Raw genomic sequence first — 21,676 nt, 5'->3', positions numbered from 1 at the left:
ACACAGAGACATACACACACCCCCCTCCCCTTTCTCATGAGTGTATAAAATGACATGTAATATGGACATTCTGGGCTCTCCTTGCTCTGTTGTCTACTGGTGATGTGCCCGCGCGGGGTGACTGTCTGTCTTTTTCTCTAATGAATAAAAGCTCCGTTTGAGAAATACTCTGTCTCCGCTTCGTCTTTCGGCCGACTGGTCCACAACTAAATCAATTAAGAACTCACGACCAGGGATAGGAAATCCCTAACAAATGGAGGTTCCAGAGTGAGAATTGATGTGGGCCAGCCGCAACCAAGGACGGAACGGGGACGCGGAGGAGGAGGAGACAGTGCAGAGGATCCAGCAGTCACTACCAGCTGTCTGCAGCGCGTCTGAACCAGGGGTGAGATACCAGCAGCCCCTCAGACGTCCGTGACCAGACCACCAGACGACCGGATGACAGGCAGGAGGAGACGAAGGACAGACGGGCCAGGATGAGAGGCGACCGGAGGAGATGGCAGCTGTGCGAGAGGCCGGAGATGACCACCGCAGCACCGGGGAGGAACACCGCAGCCAGGGACCGCGGAGACCGCAGATCAATCACCGCTGATCGTCGTCTACGACACGCAGTTCGTCCACGACGAGAACGGGGGAAGCGGCCGCAGGGGAGACACTGAGCTGAGTTGGAGTGATGGTGGGCCGGCCGGCGAGAGGTGGAGAGGACAGTCTGAGACACTGGGAAGGCAGCGGACCGGAGGAGGCACGTTTGTCTAGGGGAGATCAATGAACTGTGTGTTGACGTTTTATTTAACGTCAAAAGGGGGAATTGATAGGTTTTTCAGTTCATTGATGACGAATATCCTCTATATATCTAAAGGCCTTAATGAAGAATATGCCTAGAAGTCTGTGTCTCTCTCCCCCTTCCACACACAGGGCCGGCTCCCTCCTCACACACATGCAAAATCATGTAGCAGAACATGCAAAATCCTAGTTCACTCTCTCTCTCTGGCAGTTATACATGCAAAATCATGTCCCTTCCTTTCATCACACACACACACACACACACACACACACACACACACACACACACACACACACACACACACACACATAAGCACACACCACACAAACACCCATACATACACACACAGAGACATACACACACCCCCCTCCCCTTTCTCAAGAGTGTATAAAATGACATGTAATATGGACATTCTGTTCTCCTTGCTCTGTTGTCTACTGGTGATGTGCCCGCGCGGGGTGACTGTCTGTCTTCTTCTCTAATGAATAAAAGCTCCGTTTGAGAAATACTCTGTCTTCCGCTTCGTCTTTCGGCCGACTGGCCCACTGGCAAATCAATTAAGAATTCACGAGGGATTGATAATCCCTAACACAGGGCTCACTGTAGTACACTAGACCCAGGGTGTAGACCCAGGGCTCACTGTAGTACACTAGACCCAGGACTCACTGTAGTACACTAGACCCATGTGCAACAATCCACTTTCACATGTCCTTTATTTGTCCGTGAAGCTTATTTATTAAGCTAGGCTGATCCAGACTCACACACCGACAAACCAACCATAGTCTGTGTCCAAATGTCAGTGACATTGTCCCACTTCACCAACTTGAAAAAAAACAGCATTTCAGCCTGAAGAGTTTATAACCTAAGCACAGACAGGATGTCAGGACGTTATTATTATATATATATATATATATATATATATATATATATATATATATATATATATATATATATATATATATATATACAGGAAGGCTTACCAAAATTATATATTCATCTAAATTTATTTAAATGGCCAAACCACACAAGGCAAAGGATCTGTTTCAGGGTTAGGCATGTCGTCGTTATGGTTTGGGTTATATTTAAGGTTAGGGTACGTAGGTATGGTTAGTGTAAGGAGTTGTGGTTAAGATAAGGGTAAGTAGTTATGGTTAAGGTACGGGTAAATAGTTATGGTTAAGGTTAGGCATGATGGTTAAGGTTAGGCTAAGTAGTTATGGTTAAGGTAAGGGTAGGTAGTTATAGTTAAGATAAGGGTAAGTAGTTATAGTTAAGGTTAGGGTAAGGCATTATGGTTAAGATTAGGGTAAGTTACTATGGTTAAGGTAAGGGTAAGCAGTTATGGTTAAGGTAAGGGTCAGAGTATGGGACATTAATGAAAATGCCAAGACAAAGACTGCAACCAGTGTCGCTGGTGTTTAGTCACCGGTGGTCAGCATTTGAGCATTCGTAGCATGTTTGGACATGCGGAACACTCACACTCATATCGGAGGTTCTCAAACTTGGGGCTGTTGTCGTTCTGGTCCAGTATGAGGATGGTCAGCTGACAGATACCGATCAGTGGGTTGGCGGCCTGGTCTGTAGCCGTCACAGTCACTGCATACTCCCGCTGGCGCTCTCTGTCAAACTTCCTGGCTGTCACGATCACTCCTGAAAACCACAGGAGCCACAAGAATACAAATCCTTTACTGAAGTCTACTCAGTGAGTCAAATGTGTCATAAATGTAAAGCACAATGCCATGTGAGCCTCCACTAGGGGCAGAGTGGCTAACCGTGAGTGAGTGAGTGAGTGAGTGAGTGAGTGAGTGAGTGAGTGAGTGAGTGAGATTATATTAATTTCTTTAAAAATGTAAGCCGATCTTTTGCATCACAAGTACACCTACTAATGAATTTAGCCCTATTATTGCTACAGCTTTGGAACAGAACACACGAGAAAGCAACTGGTACTGCGTGTCCTCGAGATCCATTTGTCTAATGATGTAGTTTAGGACGATAGTGTGGGACGATTCCCTTTTCTGTTTGCTAATGGAAGCAATAGTCGGCTAAAAGATGTGGCATTCAACCTTAATGGCATGTGATAATCTTTATTTCTCAATAGAAGCAAAGTGCACTTGGATTGAAAGTCCATTTGGAAGGACAGAGAGAGTCCTGGGATCGTAAGCTGTAAACTGGGTTTGATGTGATGGTGAGGTATGAGCCATGGTAAAAAGGGTAGTTGACCTATAAATGCTTTATAAATGAAGGTGTACCATTGAAACAGTCTAGGGTCAGTCATGGATAGCTAGTTAACTTTAGCATACAGAGTGTTTTGATGTGATCTATATCCAAAAATAAGTCTTAATTTATTAATTTAAGACATATGAAATACCCTATTGAAACAGTTAAAGCAGCTTGGACAGACACACACCCACCCATACACACACTTACAAGTTATCACTCTTTTTCCGGTTTGACAGCGCAAGTTCTGACACGTTCGAAGGACACAGCAGCCGCCAGTACATCAATACCGTTGGTGACTAGCCCCGTTGGGGAGTCAATAGTGGAAAATATACCCGGACCAACGACGACTAGCCCCGAGAGGGTGACAGCAGACGACAACATAACGATAACGGCGGGGAAAAACACAGAGAGAAAGCAGGGGAATTTGAGAAGATAATTTCCATCAAATCCACCGTGTCCCCCAACGCAGGGGTTCTCAACCTTTCTGCTGCCAAGGCACCCCTGTGTTCAATAAAATATTCCAGGGCACCCCTACATACGATAAAGACTTTCCCGGTCCTGTTTTTTTTGCTACAATGATGATACAATGACTCTTTATTTGCCGTGCTGTCGTTGAGATGTTTTGTTGTTTGTTTGTCTTTGTTGCTTGTTGGTGAATCTGCAAATATGAATTGCCCCACGCGGGATCAATAAAGTTGTCTGAATCTGAATCTGATGACAAAAGTTTTTTTTTTTTAAATACAGAAAAGGATCACTAAAGTGCTATCTGTTGCAGCTGCACTGTTCTCCATAAAAATAGCATATTTGGATAAGTTTGACAATTTCTCAAAAACAGAAAATCATGTATTTTTTTCTAAATACAGAAAAGGATCACCAAGTTACCATTTCTCAAAAAATATAAATAAATACAGAAAATAAGCACTTGTTCACTCAGTGGACATTTCTAGCTCAATGCGAGGTCCGCTGCTGCTGGCTAATAATACGGTCAATACGTGGGGAGATCTTTGACAAGGCAACACGCATGTCATCATCAAGGCTCAACTTGGCCCTATATTTTGTTTTCAGAGCTGTCATGGATGAAAAGCCAGCTTCACACAGATATGTGGGGCTGAATGGTATCAACACCTTAACTGCAGCATCATGAGATACTTGGTACTCAGCACCACACTCTGAAACTAGCTCTCCAGGTGGTATCAGGTGAGATTTCAATGAGTTCTTCCAAGAGTTTGGATGGAGATGTGTCAGGAAGCTTTGTCTCAATGTTGTCTGTAAAGTTTTTTTTTATCCAGAGTAACTTGGTGATCCTTTTCTGTGTTTTATTAAATAATGATTTTCAGATTTTTAGAAATGGTCAAACTTATCCAAATATGGTATTTTCATGGAAAACAGTGCAGCTGCAACAGATAGCACTTTAGGGATAATTTTCTGTAATCCAAAAAGAATTTGGATTCACTATAAAGTGCCACGTTTTGATATATTGAGCTTTAAACTTTAAGTAAATTTTTTGGAACACGCAACCTAAAACACCTTCCTCTCCCAAACCGTTCCTGCAATTGTTTTATGTTGCATGATGATCATGGATACATTTATTATGTATTGTATTTTTTATGTTTAAATATCAACATAATCTGTCTGTCCACCCTCAGTACATTTACTATCAATATAATATAGTAGTCTGACTTCATCATCTTTTCAAACGCACACACATAGAGGGAGAATGCCCCCCCCCCCCCCCCCTCCTTCCCCGTCATCCTTCCAACTAAGTCCCCACCCTGCTGTTCTCTGTCGCTCTGAACAGGGTTTTTAGCTTGTTGTTAGCTTATGGTAACGGGACATTAATTCCGGTCTTAAACACAACGTGGTCATAAAGGAATGGTAAGGATTGCAAAGCATGTTATATGCATTTGACCCGTTGCGGAATAAAACAGCAGGGATTTGTTTTGGGTCGCAAAAACACTACCCTTGCTGTGTTTCAATGTCTGCGTTCCAGATCCAGACGCTACTACTGCTGAGCTGAGAGACGCTACTGCTCACTGCTCAGCCTGCTGTGTGGAGATGCATCCTATTGGCTGTGTGCTGGAGCGGATATGAGTCACGACACCACGGATTTTCAAAATAAGAGTATCATAATGACCTTAATGTTGCTAGCTTTCGGAGCCTAGTTATTATAGCTGGAGCTGCGCGTGGGCATAAATGAGACTCGCTATAGGATTTTCAAAATAAGACTGTTGTCATTCTATATTTTTAAAGAACATTGCCAGGCATCTCGCGGAACCCCTGGCAGCTCTCCGCGGAACCCCTGTGTGCCGCGGAACCCCTGTTGAGAACCGCTGCCCCAACGCACCCACAACGTCAACTGACACAAGCAGTGAAGTTACACAACCCGACTTCAAGTCTCTGACTAACCTGATAAAAGATCAGATACAAGCAGGGAAGGATCAGATGGTCGCTTTCAAACTACACATCGATGAATTCAAAGTACACATCGATGAATTCAAAGTACACATCGATGCTAAATTCGAAGAGGTTATAAAAGCGGCCGGGCGAATCACTGCAGTGGAGAATACGGTGCTAGGAATTACACTGATAGTCCAAGAGAACGAGAAGACTGTTAACGATGGATTTACAGAGTTAACGAAGGAGATAAAACAGGTGGAAAAAGCGTTTCGGAAGAAAATACAAGACATCGAAGAGGAAGCAATGGAGAGTCGGCTCGAGATCCAACGTTACTACCAGAGAAATAATATCCGTATTGTGGGACTGGATGAATCAGTCAATTGCACAGACGACATGTTTCCAACTGTGTTAGCAGGTATCCTAGGTAACCATATCCTACCCACAGCGCCGATAGTGGATCAATGTTACATAGTCGGTACACGAGACCAAAGAGGCAACGGGACGAGGCCGAGGGTTATCATTGCTACTCTGCGCAAGACAGAAATAAGAGACGCGATCATCAGAGGGGCGCGCAATCAATGGGGGAAACTGAAATATGGTGAAAATTCAGTATTGTTCTATGAAGATCTATGCAAGGAGGCCATCGCTCTACGTGTCCCCTACAAAGATGTGCTGCAGAGATTATACAAGAGAAATCTCAAGCCAAGCCTTAAGTACCCGGCACTACTATCCATCTTGGGGGAAGATGGTATTAGGCACGGATTACGCTCGCCTAGAGGAATACATGAAGCAACATGGATCTGGTCCCTCGGGGGCCGGTCGCAACATAGGCTCGAATCAGTAGATAAGCCTACTCATCTCTCTCTTTTTCTAAATTTTTTCTTTTTCCTCTTTGTATTTTAGTACTTTTATTAGAATGACTTTACCACGGCTCAACAAAAGCAACAGATGATATGCATGCTGGCAACACTGAGGCAAAAAGTGTTTAATACGGATCGTAAGGCATTATATTTATAGACTTCTGGTCTCTGAGGAGACAATAATCCAATATTGACATTGGGATCATTCTGGACTCTTCTCTCGACTGCTCAGGGGCACAATGGAATATTCCGGAAATTACTAGTAGGTCATGACTCCTGGGTAGGAAGATCATTCTGGAACATAACAGCAGTGTTTACGAATTTACAAGGGTATTCTACAACCTTCTAGAATATAATGCACTCCTACAATGAAGGCCTGTAACTTTAACATTAACATCCGGTATGTATAAGCATATGATCCAGTGACGGAAGTTCAATAAGGCTTTAAAAACATCAGCCACATCTAAAGGTATATGCATGACAAGGTTATTCTAATATTTTAAATAATTACTCCACTGCTTTAGAGATTTGCATAATGTAGCTCTAAAAATCTCTGTTTTTCTCTTTATTCATTTTTATTTTTATTTTTTTCTCTGATGAGTTTTATTTTAATTCTCACTTTTGTTTTCTTTTTTTTTGTGTTAGTATTTTTCTCCACTCTTTTCCTTTTTCTGATGGTTCCAACATAAGGTAGTAGAAGGTTCAAATGAATATATCAATGAAGGTATATTTTTCATTTTTCACACTATTGTTATTACATTAATGGGAAGGCGCAAGACCAAAAGCGACATTCTATTGAATTAGAATGAAAGTTTTAGATCCTATGGCAATTAGCATAGGTAGATTAGGGTTACAAAGCTCATTTTGGGCAACCCGGTGGCTTAAGGGAGGGAGTCATACGCGCAGGATGTGTCTATGGAACACAGTCCTGTACGACTCTCGGTGGGAGGGGGGTTTAGGGGATTTTTATTTGTATATATGTATGTTTTTAAGCTCGGCTCTCAACGGGACCTCAATAGTTGGATGTATATCAATTGTAGCTTCGCACTCCAGAAGCATTACCAACAACTACACAACAACATGTATAGATTATGGCTAGTTTGAATATAATGATCTGGAACACTGGGGGAATAAATAATCAACACAAACGCAAAAGCGTGCTCAAACTGATGAAAACAGAACAGGTTGACGTGGCTCTGCTAAGCGAAACGCACATTTTAGAGAAAGACATAGATACGTTAGCGGACAACACATATCATAACATTAGTCACTCTTCCTTTGGAACGAGAACTCGTGGAGTTGCCATAGTCATTAGACGGAAGTTGAATATTGAATTGAAGGGAGTATGGTCCGATGCAGATGGTCGGATAACTATAGCTAAGATTGTACACAAGAACAGGAAAATAGCGTTGGTAGCGGTATACGCCCCAAATTTGTACAAAGTTGGTTTCTTCACTACACTTACCAAAGCAATGTTAGAACTTCCCGATTACTCATTTATAATTGGTGCGGATTTTAATGCCATTTGGAATCCAAGGATGGACAAATCTTACCCCTCCTTTTCCAACGAACAAAACAATTAATCTAATGCATTAAAGGATTGGTCGAAGATTACAGGTGTAAATGACTTATGGCGATCACTTAACCCCACAACCCGGAAGTACTCTTGTCGATCTGCGAGACATAACACATTATCCAGAATAGATAATGTTTTTGCATCCCGAGACTATTTGATAACTATGATGTGGAAATGATACCCAATGCATTATCAGATCACTGTCATTTACTCCTAAAAGGAACATTTGGTATACTATCTTCCCGAGCCCCAAGATGGCGATTTAACTCGATGCTGCTTAATAACAAGGAATTCATTACACAACTCAAAGAAGCTCTTACAGTATTCCTATGGAGGAATGCAAACTCGGTGCAGGACCCCAGAATATTATGGATGTCGGTAAAGGGAATGATCAAGGATTTCACTGATGGCTTTTCCTCCAAAATGCGCAAGAATCGATGCTCAAAACTGGCTGAACTGGAAACGCTTTACTCAACGTTATTTAATTCTTTACAATACAACAACTCTGTTCGACTGGAAAATCAAGTTAATGTACTAAAAAAAGAGATTAACGCCATATACAGACAACAATCTGAAATACAAATACGTAGCACAAGATAACAGCAGTACTCTCAAGGTTCCAAACCAAGTCACCTATTAGCTATGCGATTAAGAGTTAATGCAAAATTTGCAGATATAACTACCATTAGAGCACAACAAGGACTTGTTACAGACCCTGAAAAAATAAACGCAACATTCAAAGAATTCTACTCCAACTTCTATAAATCAGAAACGATCTTCGATCAAAACAAAATGGACACATATCTTAATCAAATTAACCTCCCTAAACTTTCAGAGGATGACGCTAAACAGTTAGAAACACCGATCACGCTAGAGGAACTCAAGAAGGCCATATCCGAAATGCAAAGTGGTAACGCACCTGGAAGAGACGGTATCCCAACAGAAATGTATCTCTCTTGTTGGGACATAATTGGACCCTTATTACTAAATATGATTTTATACTCAGTCAAGGAGGGGAACTTCCATAAGAATGACAATATTGCAAAAAAAAAATGTATCCACTTTTTCTCCCATTTTCTATATTTTCTCCCATCCCAATTTCGTATCATCCAATTCAACCCTCCCCTGTCACGAACGCTGTTTCTTGCCTCCCACAAGCCGGCTGCAATGTGGACTAAGTCATACATAGCACAAGTCCCCTCCGGTACTTGAGGTAACAGCAGTCGCATCTTTTCACCTGCGCAGCTCGATCTGGGAGGCTCACGCTGCCCCAGACACTTCCTGATTCTACTGCGCAGGTGCACCAACCGACCTGTAGGAGTTGCTGTCCACAACGCCCGATCCCCACCCATCAGTTTCCCACCCCCTAATACGGCCAATGTGTATTAGTATGAACGACCAGCTAAACTGAAAGCAATGTGGAGCGCTGGGCTCGAACAGGCGAGCCCAGCGTCTTTGCATTCGTGGTGAGCGCCTTGCCCACTATGCCACGTAGCCGCCCGACAATATTGCACTCATAACAGTCCTCCTTAAAAAAGACAAAGACCCCACCGAGTGCGGTAGTTATAGACCCTTAAGCCTCATCGGAACCGATATCAAACTGTACTCTAAGGTATTAGCCATCAGATTACAAAAGCATATGACGTCTTTAGTTCATCCGGACCAAACTAGCTTCATAAGAGGCCGCTTGATCACTGATAACATAAGACGATTACTGCACGTACTAGATGCGGACAAGGACAACACCACGCCTAAGGCGATGCTGTCCCTGGATGCAATGAAAGCTTTTGACAGGTTGGAATGGTCGTATCTATGGGCAGTATTAGAAAGGATGGGGTTAGGTAAAGGTTTCATTGATATGATTAAAGTATTATACAAAGACCCATCGGCCATGATTACAACAGGTATAATCACCTCCGGAATCTTTCCGGTATCACGCTCATCTAGACAGGGTTGCCCTCTTAGTCCCGGACTATTCGATCTATCATTAGCTCTTTAGCACAATATATAAGACAATCCCAATCCATAGAACCAATCGTAATCAAGGGCACACAACATAAAATTAGTTTATATGCGGACGACGTAATACTGTTCATGCAAAACCCCAACACCACATTGCCTCATCTGCTCAAGTTGATTGAGGACTTTGGAAATGTATCGGGATTTAAGATAAATTGGCCGAAGTCGGCTTTCCTTCCACTTAACGCCCCTGCAAAAAATATAACCCTCCCAGAAGAGATACCTATGGTAAAACACTTTAGATGTTTGGGAGTGGAAATATTCCCCACCATAAGACAAACGGTGAAGCACAATTACATAAAAATCCAAAACAAAATCAAAGACGACCTTGACAGGTGGTCAAAACTTAAAAACTCAGTACAGGCACGGATATCAATAGTTAAGATGGACGTACTACCTAGAATCAACTTCTTCAGCTCAATGCTACCGTTACCCCCCCCCCCCCCCCCTTCCCCAGAGGGTTACTGGAAAAAATTACACTCCTCCACATACAAATTTATTTGGAATAACAAACCACCACGTATAAAAAGATCCACCGCACAGAGAAACAAAGCAGATGGTGGTATGGCATTTCCAGATTTTTTCCACTATTTTAAGGCGTACACTTTAAGACCATTGACAACATGGTTTGATCCCCAAGCAATAGTATCCTGGAGAAATTTAGAAGAAAATATAGTAGCTCCAAATAGACTGAAGGACATAGCATACACTAAATTATCAATTAAGCAATGCGAACGGAAATTTGGCCCCATAATTACTCATGCGATCCGGATATGGCGTGAAACACACAAAAAATATTCGAACCCACATAAATGGCATAATCATACTCCCTTATTCAATAACAATGCACTCCTGATTGGAAAACGACCTATAAGATTCCCTATATGGGAAAAGCAAGGCATACACTCATTAGGTGATGTTTTCAACAAACAGGGTTTTTGTAGTTATGAAAAAATACGCAAAAAATGTAATCTCACCGAGTCCACATATTATTTTTACGCACAGTTATTGTTATGTTTGAAGGCTCACGGTGTTCCATTAAAGATACCAATTGAACACCACAGATACCACAAATTCTTCTATGAAAGAGAGACATCGAGAGGTTTTGTTTCAGACTTTTATCATCAATTACTAACGTCCTCGTATGAAACCCTCCACCTAGACTCAGTCTGGAGGAGGTATATACCAGACCTGGAAAAAGATTTTGATTGGCAAGAAGCCTGGGCAAATGTTCGATTTACATCAAGGAACCCGGACCATCAACAAATCAATCTTAACTATATTCACAGGACATACTTGACTCCTATAAGACTGAACAGAATGGGTCTTAAACAAGACTCCAAATGCTCCTTATGCACGGATGGGGAGGAGGGAACATTTATGCACATGTACTGGGACTGCCCACCAGTTAAGATATTCTGGAAAGAGGTGACTCAGCAATTATCAAATCTCTTAACTCTGAATATACCTGTACACCAGGGGCGGATTTAGGATTGTAGGAGATCCGGGGCTTAGCCCCGATAGGTGCCTGCGTTTTTTTATTTTATTTTTTGTAATTATTCTTTTAACACTTTGAGTGCCGGGACACGTCTTTTCACGTCTTTGCTGGCCATGCTAAAGTTGCCGGGGGACGCTGTACAGCGTCCTTATATCAATATTTCAAAAATCTGCGATCGGATTCATAATGTCCCTCCGCTGGCCTGAGATCCACCAGCAGGACCCACTGAGCTCTCTGGCGGTTCAGGAGCGCCATCTGGTGGCCGATCGGCGCAATCGCCAAAACAGGATGTTGAATAGAGGTTGTCATGACGACCGTAGTACTTCCGGGCGCTCGCTATAGTTCATGTGACTCTGGCTCGTCACGCTACACGGTGATCGATTGCCAATAACTCGATAAACAACATGATTTGGACGTATATACCATTATACAAGCTGGAGATGGACCGGGTAAAAATATATCCCATAATGATACAATTTCTACTCGACGATGATCGCCCAACGGCGCGCGGAGACTGGGGTGAGTTTCAGCGTGTAACGTTACCGTCTTCGATAATAACTGATATTATCAACATTTGACCCACATTAGATGATTGGTATAACGCTGCCCACGGAATTATAAACGCCCCCTCGCCCATCCGGTCAACATCAGATGACGTGTAGTAACTTCTAGAAGTACGTCTAGTTGGAATTTTTTATATCGCGCTGATTGCCATCAAACTGTATTTCATCATCAATATAATGCATTTGGGGCTATATATCACGTTCTGGAGAAAGCTGCAGAAAGAGATGAAAACATACTTATACATTAGACCATACTTTACTATGAATATGTGAATGAAAAAGTTTAACGTTGCTACACAATGAACAATACATATAGGACTTTGAATGGGCCCTAATAATGGCAATGTAGCAATAGAATTTAAAAAGTTATAGCCCTGCAAAGAAGGGGACTTTCTCCATAGACAAATAGCGCTGGCAATCTATGGTATATCATTAATTTAACCTTAGGCAACCAAAGTGTTAATTTTTAAATCTTTTTGGGCAGGCAAGGGGTGGTTTTGAGGGGGTCTGGCACTACCCCCTCCACGGCAGATTTTTTTTGAATTTAATGAACCTGTACGTGCAATTTCCTGCAATATAGAGCCTTCAATCTTGACCAATAAAGCTGCTCTTTTCACTATAAAACTCAGTTAACCATAACCTAGTTATGGTTAGATTTATATATTGGGGGGGGGATATATCATATTTTTCATATGATCAAAAAGTGGTGGAGCAAGAGCATACCTTTGCTCCCCCAAGTTCAATAGTGGGAGAGCAGAGATGCTCCGAATGCTCTTATGGCCAGGCGTCTATGATTCAATGATACAAAGTAAAATAGTGCAGTGCAATAAAATAGTTAGTAAAATAGAATAAAATAATGCAATAATCATTGTATTTTTTCGGGAGGCCGGTAAGGAGTGCATTACAGTAGTCGAGTTGGCTTGAGATAAAGGCATGGATCTGGTTTTCAGCGTCCTTTTGATTTATAAATGGCCGTACTTTAGCTATGTTTCTTAGGTGGAAGAATTAAGTTTTTGTCAACTTGTTGATTGTGATTTAAAGCTTAGGTCTGAGTCTACCATAACACCAAGACTTAACTCACTCAAATACAGTTAGCAGCTGGATAGACCACAGATGGAAATGAGCTTCTGCTAAATCTGGTGCAAACATATTTTCATGTAACAATGATGAATTGTCAACAATGTGGTTAGAAGTGGTGGAGAGAATAAAAGCTAGCATATAATGGTAGTGTCTGGTTAGGAGCGAGGGATAATGGATGGATTATCCAATGGGGGGTCCGGGAGGGGGGGGTACGAGCTAGAGCATATGTGTGTAGGGTATTAGATAGCAGGTATTAGGGGTATATCCTGTATAATACATTTAACTAAATTGTGATTTCAATGGATGTGCACTGTTAATAATGCTTGTATATCTTATCGTGTGTTGTCATGTTTGTTTATATGTTTGTTTAAAAAATAATAAAAAAATAAAATACAAAAAAAGTTATCACTCTTTTTGTTGTTGTTTTGTATCACAAACAGTGCTGTATTTGTAAATCTGTTATGTCCTAAATGTATGGATGTAGCAGTACTGTCTATCTGTATGTCATGTATGTCATATAGGCTCTGATTAATTGAAAATGGGGGACTCTTGTAAACATGACAAAAGTATTTCTATGGTATGTATTCTCTTAACCTTGTCAAATACTCTAATATATCTTAATACAATGTATTCGTTTTACACGTATTATTATTATTATGTGTATTAAGAAATAATAACTACAGCTATCTCTATTGCATGGTCTGCACCGTGTCCCTAACTGTCAGCATACAGACACCCCACCCCTTGGACATCATTTACATTTACATTTAGTCATTTATCTGACGCTTTTATCCAAAGCGACTTACAAGTTCTGTACGATAGGTGATCAGGGAGGGTACAACTCTATCACCTGAGTAACAATATTCATCAAAGTGTTGCGTGTTACAGTGCAGGTTAGTTTATTAGGATAAATGCCTAAGGTTAGTTAGGCAATGGTCAGATTATGTTACAGATAAACAGCTATAAACAATGTTCATCATAAATGTATAGCATCCTTTTATACATAATTATGTTATGTGACCCCTTCCATTGTGTGAACTAAAAATATGCTATGAGTATATGGTTCTACAATACAATACTTGTACATGTACATGTTACAAAAATATAAACCATATGTATTTGAACGATGCCTGTAAAATATGTCAGATTTCTGCTGTAACTCTACAGGGTCGTATGTAGGCCTTCCCTTCCCCTAAACTGCTAACCATCATGGGGTGTTTTAACACCTAACGGGGCCCAATTCACACCCCCACACACACACACACACACACACCCACACATATTTTCTGAACATTATATTTTCAGCACAACTCTAACTATCACGTATAACTTGTTATACCTATTCATATCTTTAACTGTAATAATTTAATGTGAACAATAATACAAAACACGGTAATGCAACCTTTTTTAAAAGAATCTATTTTAAATAAAACGCTTCACCGAAACCTAATTACTACGACACCTTGGGGTGGTTGTAATCAGCCCCTCAACCCACCCCCCGAGACGCACCCATCTAGGAGAACCTAGCCTCCATGCATATAACTTAAAGACAACCCTTGCCCTCCAAATGGCTAACCCCCGGGTCAGCAGAGCACACACACACACACACACACACACACACACACACACACACACACACACACACACACACACACACACACACACACACACACACACACACACACATACATACATTTAGTGTGGTTACTTATAATCCCTGTTTACAATTTATCATTATTTTTCAAACAAATCAGCCTATTATTCACTTTACATTGTATTTTCTTTTATTTACACATATAAAAAACAAGTATATATAATACAATATAATCCACAAATAAATGTGAAGGAGAATTGCTTAAACACACTCTTCCATGGGGGCATTCTCTATGAAACTAAAATATAGACACATTACATTTGTAATCTTCTTAAACAATAATCACACACACACACCTTATGGCCATAAATAATTCAATTATTATGTCCCTTATAGGGGCAGTGACAGTAGTTTTCTGACACATTCTGCAGAAAACGGAACTTACATCCCTTCCTTCTGAAGCCCCCTCAAGTCGTAAATCAATACTTACCCTGGTAATGACGGATGCTTTAGACTTCCCTGATTTGCTATCCTCATCCATTTGTACCGCATCCTGTGCTGAAAACAGCATGGGGCTGCAGACTGACAGAGAGATATCCTGCATACTGAGAAGGTGCACTTTGACAGCCTTCAGAGGGGAATCACACAGGTTTCTATGAAACATACATTTGTTTATTTCTTTATTTACACATATACATTATAATCCATAAAAAAGAAATGTTAAGGAGAAGTGTCTAAACACTCTCTTGCATTTGGCTTTATCCAAGAAACCACTTTATAGACACATTGTATTTTTCTTAAAAATATTCCCACACACACACACACACACACACACACCCACACAGGGTCATAAATCAACACTTACCCTGGTACCGACGGAAGTTTTCGACTGATTTATTCTGAAAATCCCGCCTCCATTCTGTCCCGCCTCCGGATGTCCCTCCCCTATAGCCCGCCCCCTCCTAAACTGGAAGTCCCTCCTTCCGAAACCGGAAGTCCTGCATGGTTTCAATCAAACTAAAAGGGCCGTGGTTTGCATAATGAGACAGAAGCTGGGTACTAATTCTCTCTCTCATGACAATCGACAGACATGAGTAGACTGCCATTCAAAATGTATATTTAGTAATGACAGTGAAGTACCTGAACGCGTTCAATGAACGATCGTTCATGAACGCGTTCATATTTTGGGCGAACGTGAACTGAACGTACTGTATTTCCGCTAGATGAGCGTAATTGAGAACGCGTTCATTCTCAGCGTTGTATAACAGCGTTCAAAAGTGCGTTCATTCTCAGCACTGTATTATAACGGCGTTCAAAAGTGTGCCAGATTTCATATGCCTTTCAGTTAAAACACACCGTAAACAGGCTTCAAAATAATGCGGAAAACCACCCAATCTGGCAACAGCAAGCTGCCTGTGACGCGTACGCGCCTGTACTGGCTGTCAGACTCCTCACAAGAACAATGTAGAACCGCAGAACCGGCAAGCATTAGTATGGACGAAGCCGAGAGCTGCAGCAGCACTTGCTCAGAGTCAGACTTTACGGTGTCGGCGTATGAGCATTTAAAAGAGTTTTACGTTAAAGTCAGTACTGACTCAGAAGGAAAAATCAAACGTTTGTCTGTAAACTGTGTCCGCCCGGTTTGAAAAAGCAAGTCTGTACATCGACGACAGCAAACCTTAAACGGCACATTGAGAATAAGCACACGACTAGCCTAGAATGCGACTGACTTAATGAAAAGAGAATTAATGTTTAAATGTTTTGCACTTTGAATATTGAACTTTGAGGTACAACCTTAGTTTCATACCTCAGCCTGGTTCCTACCTCGTGTTGTGTTAGTACAGAGTTATGTCGGCACATGTTTATATGTTATATGTTTGCACAATGACTACTTTCACTTTTGGTACTTTAAGTATATTTAGATTATTATACTTAATAAAGACCATTCAAGCAGCACGTTTTTCCTCATGTTTTTGAAAATATACTGTAGAGATGAAAGCTGCAGCTGCTACTAGTGTGGACTGAATGGGCGGCAGCAAAGCGTTATGGAAATGCCAGTATTCTAATTGCTGTCTGTGGTTCTATATGGGTTGTGGCAATAATTTTGACAAATAATAGCTTGCAGCAACGTATTGAAAAAAGAACTATAAACTATAAATTAGTTCATTTTTGAAACCATGAACTTTAGTTCACATTTTTTATTATGAACTATGAACTGAACTAGTTCATTTTAAAATTTGTGAACTGTGAACTGAACTAGTTCATGTAGAAAGTGAACTTTCCCAACACTGAGTAATGATATCATACAATTAGTAGCAACTAGGGATGTTAACAATTAATCGAAGATCAATTGATTGATCGTTAAGGATTTACTCGAACACATGACATTTACTCTATCAAACAATGATATGTTACAATGTTGTCAGTCTCTTGTTACATTGTAGCCATCAGTAGAATGGTGCATTTTTAAAGCATGTTTCAATGAACATATAGAGGGTGGAATATAACTATGACGAGGAGGGAACTATACCTGTGTGTGGAAAATAAGCAAGGGAAAAAAGTGTGCAGAGTCGCAATATGGCAGACCACCTTGCGCAAAATAACCTTTAGTTGTTCTGTATATTTGTTCAGACAATATGAGTACAAATACAGAAATTCTGCTGTCAGCTAGGACCAATGTTGCCATGTTACAACATTTTCCTAAAAACTTACGAAAATGTCAACATTTTGAAAACACTTTAATTTCTGCATCAGAGGCCTCCTACAACAACATATGTAAGATAAAAGATAAGATAATATAAGATATTCCTTTATTGATCCCCTTGGGGAAATTCAGGCATCATAGCAGCATGGGGGAAGGGGGGGGGGTACAGGTAGTAAAAACAACACAAGCAGTGTAAACAAATAGGTCAGTATAATTTACTATCTAACTAAAAAATATATTCACAGTATTCACAGTCTCATAAGGTGCAGTATGCATAAGGTAGTGTTATAATTTACTATCTACTGAAATATACATTATTCACAGTATCCACTGAAATATACATTATTCACAGTATCCACATAAGGTGCAGTATGCCTAAGGTATTGTTATTGTCCTCCTTGGGTTCCTATTAGTCCTAGGTCAATGTCTGGCAGTAGTCGCTGCCCCCTGTTGTGGAGCCTGGAGGCCGCTAGTCGCTGCCCACTATTGTGGAGCCTGATGGCCGCTGGTATGAAGGACTGTCCGAGGCGGTTAGTTGAGTGTCGGGGGGGTATGAGTCTGTGGCCTAACAAGCTTCTCATCTTGACTAGCTCGTCGTAGAGGGGGTGGTAGCAGTAGCGGCTTGTGGATTCTTCTCCACTAGGGCCGCTATACCAAACATGTACAAGGCACGCATTGGCGAATATTATCACCATCGATCAATATATGATCACAGTCAGTCAAATGCATCTCTCTCTCTCTCTCTCTCTCTCTCTCTCTCTGAGTCTGAGTCTCTGCGGCGAAATTAGAGAGAGAGAGAGAGAGCGAGAGCGCGAGAGAGAGAGAGCGAGAGGGAGAGCGAGGGAGAGCGAGAGCGAGAGCGAGAGCGAGAGCGAGAGCGAGAGCGAGAGCGAGAGCGAGAGCGAGAGCGAGAGCGAGAGAGAGCGAGAGCGAGAGAGAGAAAAAGATCGCGACTCACCAGCTTGTTGTTGTTAAATTGACAGCAGAGCAGGCAGCAGGGCTTGATAAAGTATAATCCACTCCATGGCATTGTCCATTGTGCATGTCCCTCCAACTCACTTTGTTTAATTGAAACGTGGTGGGCTTGATAAAGTGTATAATCCGCTGTTGATGATGTATATCCAGAACACTGTCCACTGTCCACCAGACTGCATCCGCCATATAGCTTGTTAGCTGTTAGCACCACAACAAAACAGTTTGTCCATTTCCGCGTCGAACAGACTGCAAACTACCTGGCGTTCTATCGCCATGCTCTAAGACAAACTCTAACCTTAACCAACTTTGAAAGAGTGCCTAAGCTTAACCGTCGAAAGAACTTGCAGTCACGCTCTAAATAGCTGCATCTCAGTCACAACAACACAACTCTCTCCCGAATAAGCTAGAATTGGAACATTAGAAAGTGGATTCGGCCAATCAAAGATCGTCTCCGCGAAATGCTGCTACGGAAATTCTTGACGCTGCTGCCTAGACCGCTTCAAATCGCGCCCGGATTCCAACATAATAGTCATATTTCAACGCACAACGCGTTACGCACTGATTGGCTGCGACGGATACAGCGATCGAACAGTGACGCGCACTCAGAGCGCTATCGCGTCTAGCCCGGGCCGAGAAATAAAAAAAAATAAAAAAATTAAAAAAAAGTGAGTCACTTCCTGTTCAGGAAAACTAGTATTTTTTATTTTATATAGTAACGTTATATTGTGCATTGGAAACACAAACATACTTAAAATGAGTAAATATTATTAATTTTAAACATGTTTATATTATTTATAGGGCTATAAAACAAAAAACTAAAAAATAATTGTTCTTGTTCTCTCATATAACCAGGGCAGGGCCTGGGGGGGGGGGCGGCGCCCTAGCGCCCCCCAGTGGCGGCCGCCACTGGGTGGTAGGGGTTCTCCATGATGGCAGCCAGCTTCCTTCTCATCCCCCTCTCTGCCATCACCTCTAGTCTAGGTAGCTCGACTCCCAAAAACAAATAATTGCTTATGTTTTTCTATATTTAGGCTTTACAGGGTTAAAATAACCCATTCCCCATCCCTGGATACAAATCGCAATGCGGACCATGCATGTGAGTCAGTATGAGACAGGCTATTTATGTTATATGTAGGCTATCTTGTTGTAAAAAAAAAATAAAAATAAAAAATAATAATAATAATAATAATAATAATAATAATAATAATAATAATAATAATAATAATAATAATAATAATAATAATAATAATAATAATAATAATAATAATAATAATAATAATAATAATAATAGAGGCGCGGCTGGGTGGCGCAGCGGTCTAAGCGCTAATTGTCACCAATGTGTGAGACACTGGTATCGAATCCGGCTGTCAGCGTTGCCTCCGGCTTGGGCCGGCCGTCATACTGACTCAATAGACCCATCTCAAACCCTGCCCCTTTTCTTGATCCTCCAATCACAGCTGTCGCTTACCTCGGACTAACTTTTTTTGTACGAGGAAGTCCGAGGTAAGCGACAGCTGTGATTGGAGGATCAAGAAAAGAGGGCAGGGTTTGAGATAGGTCCATTGGCAGAGTCAGCGGGAGGGGAGTCGATGGGTGGTAATCTGGTCGTTGTAAACATCGACTCCTACAGGTCGGTCAGGGCGCCTGTACAGCAAGGACAGGAGATGTCGAGGGTAGTGTGAGCCTCCCACACGTTACACCTCTCCAATGAGATTCCGCGCTGGCAGGTAAAAAGAAGTGGCTGGCTGACTCTGCATGTATTGGAGGGGACATGAGAGATTATTCAACCCTCCCTACGACCGACCAGTGGGGGGCACATGCGAGCAACGATCAAGACAGGGGAGGGGGGAATTGGCACGACTAAATTGGGATGGGAGAAAAACTGAAAAAGGAGAAAAAGTGGATAAAAAAAAAATATATAATAATAGCCTCATTAACTCATTGGACGCCACGCATTAGCATCATCATGTAGTAGCTACAGTACCGCCATCACTGTAAACGGTGGGAGTCGCTCACCTTACAGGGCTATAACTATTTAAATATTATAGCTATGCAATACTATGGCCCATTTGACATTGAGTATCTATGGTTCAAGATGTGAAAAAGTTATATTTTTTCCATCCATACATTCTCGTCTTATACCGTGGTGAATATAAGTATGGTTTTAGAGTGGTCTGGGGTCATTCCTGGGAGGCTAGTAATAGCCTGCGACGCATATTGTTGTGAAGGGCCAGATTAAACTGAATATATATATGTATCGTTTGATATACTTTGTATATTATTTATATATATACACGGAATATCCCTTTACCTGCGTTCAGACCAGAGTAATATTCGCTCTCCTATTGGACAGTGCCCCCAGGCGCCAACGCGCAAGCCCCCAACGGCAAGTTCAAAGACAACTGCAGGCATGTCAGAACATGCCCAGAGTCAGCGTAGTAATACGAGACAAGGACTGAGGTTGGGACTAGATATTCACTTAAGTATATATATTGGCGCAGGTGTACACAGCAGTAGTTCAGTACCCCCCTTACCCACCTTCACCACGAGTCAACGTGCAGTGAAGTGAGCAACCTTGCGTCTAAATAGAGCATTGAGAACCGCGTGCGAATAGAATGTTAAAGTGTCAGAGTTTAATGAAGTAACGTTGAGTTCGACTTAATCTAATGTGAAGTAAATAGTCGATCATTTATTGTATATCGTGCGGCCACAGTTCTTCCGTGTGTAGCATTACCCATCGGTTCGTCGTGTCTTAAGCTAGTGCACTTAACCAGGCTGTGTGGCCTAAATACGTCGCCCACACCCGAGGAGTCCTAGGCGGAGAACCGTTGGACATGTACACAGGAGAATCGGCGTCGGCGATTGCAGAACCATTCCTGGTTGGATTATATTGATTTGGGACGTGACTACCGGAGAAGAGCATCGTTGATTTCCACTATCGTTTGGGATTCAACCTCGTGAGGATTACAACTCGGGCCTGCCTCGTGGACGGGGCTGGCTAGCTGTCATCAATGCTGTCGAGCATTTTGGATTACAATTATTGCTTTGGCTGCTGATCAAGGGCGTTTACAAGAACCGACTCCTGTACCTGGAGTCTCTTTATTCCTCATTGAATCAGACGGAGTACCCGAACATTCCTCTACCCTCCAGGCCTTACACCCTGGAGGGAACCCATTGTCTCCAGTTGGTACCAGTGTTGCCCTATATAATTGCTACTATACAACAGGTGGCGTCAGCTTAGACCCATCGTAGGATTCCTGCTATTCTTAGTGACTTATGCTCTTGACTGACTTTACGTATATTCTTCGCCATACAAGCGCGACCCTAATTCTCATTCTGTAACCTAACGTTGCCTAATAATAATAAATTACCCTCCAATAGTATTTCTGTGTCAATGCCGTGTTCT

The 21,676-nt window shown here is 41.8% G+C and overlaps 1 protein-coding gene across 1 annotated transcript in view; it reads right to left on the bottom strand.

Moving 5' to 3' along the window:
* The window catches only part of LOC311223493 (neural-cadherin), a gene marked incomplete at both ends in the record, with an annotated part of 1,556,546 nt that overhangs the window by 650,823 nt on the left and 884,047 nt on the right, over positions 1–21,676 (bottom strand). The window contains 1 exon segment of the mRNA XM_084308277.1: positions 2,264–2,434. Within this exon segment, the coding sequence (XP_084164403.1) occupies positions 2,264–2,434 (171 nt within the window).

Source organism: Notolepis coatsorum, assembly GCF_963971535.1.
Source record: "Notolepis coatsorum genome assembly, chromosome: 2".
Classification (NCBI taxonomy): Eukaryota; Metazoa; Chordata; class Actinopteri; order Aulopiformes; family Paralepididae; genus Notolepis; species Notolepis coatsorum.
The sequence above is the reverse complement of the archived record's forward strand: the minus strand, read 5'-3'. Positions and strand labels throughout refer to the sequence as shown.